This window comes from Vigna radiata, chromosome 2, assembly GCF_000741045.1.
Source record: "Vigna radiata var. radiata cultivar VC1973A chromosome 2, Vradiata_ver6, whole genome shotgun sequence".
NCBI classification, from domain to species: domain Eukaryota; kingdom Viridiplantae; phylum Streptophyta; class Magnoliopsida; order Fabales; family Fabaceae; genus Vigna; species Vigna radiata.
In genome coordinates, this window is record NC_028352.1 from 8824241 (window position 1) to 8829951 (window position 5711).

General features: G+C 32.5%; 1 protein-coding gene across 1 annotated transcript; it reads left to right on the forward strand.

The window, feature by feature from the left end:
• Positions 1 to 1858: 1858 nt before the first annotated feature.
• On the forward strand, positions 1859 to 4628 carry LOC106755740 (aluminum-activated malate transporter 2). The gene is made up of 6 exons (XM_014637951.2): positions 1859 to 2336; positions 2463 to 2603; positions 2760 to 3032; positions 3134 to 3261; positions 3350 to 3493; positions 3962 to 4628. Exons 1-6 carry the CDS (start codon positions 2063 to 2065, stop codon positions 4436 to 4438), a joined length of 1437 nt encoding a protein of 478 aa, XP_014493437.1. The 5' UTR covers positions 1859 to 2062; the 3' UTR covers positions 4439 to 4628.
• The last annotated feature ends 1083 nt before the right edge of the window (positions 4629 to 5711 follow it).

Consider the following 5711-nt stretch of genomic DNA (forward strand, 5'->3'; position numbering starts at 1 on the left):
GATGACCAAATTGAGATTGACAAACAAATATGAGGACCAAAAGAGGGTTTTAACCTTGAATAGAAGAAGACAAAAAAATTAAATTGATATGAGAATATCCTTTATGTGATGGTTTCTTAAAGAGTTATATAACGTGAACCTGATATAGTGAAATTGTACACCTTCCAAGTGTATCTCAAAGTCAAGAGTCCAATCTACATTGTGAGGATCACATGAAAGATATGATTCAAGATATTGGAAAAGATAACTTTTGACGAGCACATGTGACTAATCTAATATTTGTTGTCTTATTTTTAAAGTCGAAGCAAATATTAGATCGGTTAGTTCTTTTGAAAAATATTGTTATGACCTTTTTAGCTAAAGGTATAACATCAGTTTGTCCATAACTAAGATAATAATTAGATATATATTACATGGGTTGTACAACCGATTTAGTATATCTAGGACATATTACATTGACATATATTAAATCGATTTTAGAATCGATTTATTATATATTCTAAAACCGATGTAATAAACTTTTTTTGAACTAGTAAAATCATTATCTTGTCCGGAATCTTCAAAACATTCTCCTTAAGTTAAAATATATACATCTCGAACATAAAACTAGATATTAATGGTTGGTTTAAAAGTGGTTTAATATTGGGTGATACAATATGCTTAATAACAAACAACAAATCTTTTAATAACGAGTGACAAAATAGGCTCAACAAATAACAAAAACTTATGATCTAATAACACGTTAAAAAGTAGACTTTGAGTCTAATTCAATTTAAAAAAAAAAAAACTTTTATTTATAAGATTTGAACTATGAAATCACTTTAAGTTGAATGATAAAACTACATTAGCCATGTTTAAGAAAGAAGACAGAATTTAAATTTGAAGTGGTGGCTTGAATTTTGGGGTTAATGAATCTTTGTTTAAAAGGGCATCATCATCCACACACGATTTCGTTATATAATTAGCAAGTTCTGATTGAGAATAATTGTTTGCAGGTGCATGCTCACTGTTGCCATTAATTACATGGGTTTAGCCATTGGACCTACCTTCCGGCTTCCACGAACAATGACATTCCAAGATACAGATAAAATCCCCGTGTCATAAATTCCATTGAATCACCAAGGACCAGTCCTTTTCATCAGAACCTTTGCCTTACTATCACTGATGTTGTATAAGACGAACTTCAACAGTTGAAAATGATAGTAAGTCCCAAATAATTACACATGGATGGCCATGTCCTTAATTACAAGCTCATGTTAACTTCCAACAGATGTTATTGGCCTCTGCATGTGACTGTCTTTCCAAGAAGATTGCAATTATGAGTTCAACTTGAGTTCAAGCCTCTCCTACCATGATATATCCATTAATAATCTCATAAAAAAAAAAAAAAGAAAAAACTTATCTTAATGTTAAAACTTTTGGTCCTACTCAATTCCTTGTACATATCATATTCTTTTTATGAGAAAAAAGACTACAGCTAGCTACAGTCATCACATACAAACTTTTTTACCACTTAAGCTGTACTCCAATAACATATTTTCCAGTTTTCACCACTTGAATACATCCAAGTGGGTGCAATATTTCTTGTTTCACCTACCTGATTTAAGTTGTCACTGAAGCCAAGTGTCTCCAGCCATCAGTTTTTTTGCAATTCTAAGCTTGTGGGCTACTTGCAACATGTAACACAATCCACACACGTCTAAAATGCACCATTATTGTCAACTTTTGTCGCATAGCACCAATCTATTTATTTTCTTTATTAAGGGTCTATGTCAATTCATTCAGCTATCTTTTTTTTCCACCTTACAGAGTTCAAAAACCCTTTTGGTATTTGGATAGTCTTTGTACTCTAACCGTACAACTATTAAGCGCATTAAGCCACTAACTATTGTTTATTACTTGCTTTAAAACATCATTCTCCAAAGTCTGAATCAGGTGTTTTCTCTTGCCCCTCTCACTCTATAAATAAACAAGGAAGGTGGCTAGTGTAGAACCTAATTAAGCAACAACAGCATCATATCTATCTTTGTTCCTCGTTGCCTGTTGTTTTCTTTCAAGAGAGATGGCATCTCCAAACACAAACCAGGAGAAATCAGGGGTGCTTGGTCGAGTATTGGCCTTGCCAAAAGTTCTTAAGAAGAAGGTCTTGGGAATTTGTAGGTTAACAAAAGAGATAGCCCAAGATGATCCTAGAAAAGTTATTCATTCACTAAAAGTGGGGCTTGCAATCTCACTCGTTTCTCTTTTCTATTACTATCAACCACTATATGAGAATTTTGGTCTATCAGCAATGTGGGCTGTGATGACTGTAGTGGTAGTTTTTGAGTACACAGTCGGTAAGCTAATAGTTTCTTCATATTTTAACCAATCATCGTAATATACAAAACCCATGTATGGTTTTGTTTTTATTTATTCCACAGTTAAACTAACCATTCTATTTACAATTTATGGCACATTTTCAGGAGCCACTCTAGGAAAAGGTTTGAATAGGACAATTGCAACATTGGCAGCTGGTGCTCTTGGTGTTGGTGCTCATTACTTAGCCAGCCTTTCTGGAGCAACAGGGGAACCAATATTGATTGGTGCATTTGTCTTTGTGCAAGGTGAAAAAAAGTTACAAATTTTATAATAAACAAAGCAAATAACAAAGATGACGATGCTTTAAGAAAAGGAAAAAGCCAACAGAATACGGCTCTTGGTGGAGCCATTTATAGTATAATTGTTTTGATGGTTTTCTTTTTTGTTTGTTTGTTTTGCAGCTGCCATAGCATCGTTTATAAGGTTTTTTCCGAAAGTGAAGGCAAGATATGATTATGGGATGCTTATATTCATCTTGACATTCTCTTTGATATCCGTGTCTGGTTTTCGAGAAGTTGAAGTGTTGGAAATGGCACACAAGAGACTCTCGACCATATTTATAGGGGGTTCAGCTTGTGTGATGATTTCCATTTTTGTTTGCCCTGTGTGGGCTGGTGAAGAGTTCCACTATTCCATTGCTCACAAGCTGGAAATACTTGGCGATTTCTTGGAAGGTTAGCGACATAGTACAACACAGATAATAATATGCTGTCTTTCAAACAACAAAATGGAAACATTATCTTGAATCATGCATAACTTGTTACGTATTTTACAGCTTTTGCACACGAATACTTCAAACCACAAGAAGGAGAATCTGAAGACAGCAAAGGAGATTCTAAAGACAAATCATTTTTGGAAGGTTATAAAAAGGTTCTCAATTCTAAAAGCATAGATGACTCTTTGGTGAGTGTTCTTTGTATATATTTCTTCACCTAAACGAAAATCTCATGCATGCACATGTCTCATCTAATTTAACTTTTTTATTGCGCAGGCAAATTTTGCAAAATGGGAGCCAGGTCATGGCAAGTTTAGATTTCGTCATCCTTGGGACCTATACCTCAAGATTGGTGCTCTTTCTCGCCAATGTGCAAATCGAATGGAGGCTATAGATGCAAACTTTAATTCAGATATCAAAGTATATATTCCTCCATCAACCTAATACATCTTCTATTATCATGTCCAAGTAAAATATCATTAAAAACAGTATTAGCATGCAAAGAAAAAAGTTATTATTACAACCATTATATATTTGTAGTCTTGATCAATCTTTTTACCTGATATATAAAAAAAAAAAAGCCTCCAATATTCAATTATATGTCACGTGACCTTGATAAAAAATATTATGTGTAATAATTTTTGAATCTGTGACAACACAAATAAATAATTGGAACTTTAACTATTGTGATTCAATTTTTTACAACCTTGCATGTATTTGACTATATATATATATATAAACTTTGTTATGGCTCATGATGATTACATATATATATATATATATATATATATATATATATATATATATATATATATATATATATATATATATATATATATATATATATATATATATATATTGACATGTTACTTGTCTCAACATCTGTAGGGATCCCAGGATTTTCGTTCCACCATCCAAGAGTTATGCTCAGAAATGAGTTTGGAATCTAGCAAAGCCTTTAAGGAACTAGGATCATCGATTAGAACAATGACTAGGCCTTCTTCTTCAGACACACATGTTGCAAACGCAAAATCTGCAGTGAAGAGCCTGAAGTCATTGCTCCAATCATGTTCAAGGAAAGAAACTGACCTTTTATCACTTATACCAGCTGCAACAGTGGCTTCACTACTGATTGATATTGTGGAAATCACAGATAAAATAGCAGATTCGGTGAATGATCTTGCCACCCTGACAGGTTTTGAGGTTGTAGATACAGATAAATCTCCTAAAGTAACATCACAATCTTCACACTGTGAATGTGATGAACCAGTTCCCAAAACTGATCATCTCCAAGTCGTTATTCTAATTGAGGAGTCAGCACTAGCTGTGTCAGATAGTGAAAAATCAAACGTAGTTTCAGTTTGACAATTAGCACACGTAAACATTGTAATAATATATATATCATTGCTTCAACTTATTCACAACAGAAAATAATGGTGCATTAATTGCACCTTATAGACTGTTTTGAAAGCATACCCTTATGTTTTCTAAACCGTGAGGGGTATCTTATGTACAATAATGTCAAATTTGTAATCTGGATTTCAATTCATTTATGAGCACCATTCTCATTATTTTAACTGATATTTTGCATTCTGAATTTCAATCTCTTAATTAATCACTCTCCATTTTAATCCTTAACTGTGTTGTACATTAATTGTCATTTAGTGATCATCTCTAATTTAAATAGGATTCTTTTCTATATATAAAAAGTACATATGTAAATTTGGTACCACAAATATTCAGTTTGTTACTTAACTAATTAAATGGTGTCAAACCATAAATAAACTAGACATCTTAATTCAACACGGCAACTAATAACACCAATTAATGTTCTCTAAGGTCAAGAATCAAAACATTTTAAGCAAAAGTTGGTGGTAAACCAGCAGCTAATGATGATTACTTTTGAAATCACATGCTTGACAATTACATTCTCTGTGGTAAGTGGTCAATATATAAATTCAAATGAGTTTAGCTCTGGTGTGAAGATGAAAAAGTTCAGCATGTTGTAAGTTTTACAAGATTAGAAGGTGATGTTAATATTTTATGTGTCTCGTAGATAAATTCTCTGGAAAGGTACATATTTCATTAATTAAGCATTTATCATGATTAATCTAAATAAAGATTATTTTAATTATGGCTACATGCTGATAGGTATGGTGATTAGTATCTATGGCATATGACAGGTTACTTCTTCTCAGTTGGAAAGAAAGTGGAGAGATCTAATTAGTGGGTTGATGCTTTTCACCGTCCCATTAATTCAATGAAAAAGATAATTTGCTTTCACCAACCAATATATAGAGTGTCATATGAGATGCATTACACTGCAATTATGGCAATGCTTGTTCTTGCTAAATTTCTTTACCAAAAATAAACGTGAATATTTACTTTTCTTATGGATGTAATTTACCACAGCAAGCACAGAGGTGGTTATCTAGTCAATCTATGGTGGAGATGATTTTTCATTACCTGCATAATTGTGGCCATTATTCATCAAACATTATATAATCATGCATCACACAAGAAGGAACATGTATATTCTAGACTGCATCAAATTTTCTCAACCATTAAAAACAACTGGAATATAAAACATGCAATTATTATCTCAAAAAAAATATTTCTGGCTTATATATTGTTTTCA

What these genes read in the sequence shown, in the direction of transcription:
- LOC106755740 (XM_014637951.2), top strand. Translation starts at nt 2,063, where the DNA reads ATGGCATCTCCAAACACAAACCAGGAGAAATCAGGGGTGCTTGGTCGA. An exon ending in TGCATTTGTCTTTGTGCAAG is followed by an intron (nt 2,604 to 2,759) that starts GTGAAAAAAAGT and finishes TTTGTTTTGCAG; the next exon opens with CTGCCATAGCATCGTTTATA. An exon ending in ACTTTAATTCAGATATCAAA is followed by an intron (nt 3,494 to 3,961) that starts GTATATATTCCT and finishes CAACATCTGTAG; the next exon opens with GGATCCCAGGATTTTCGTTC.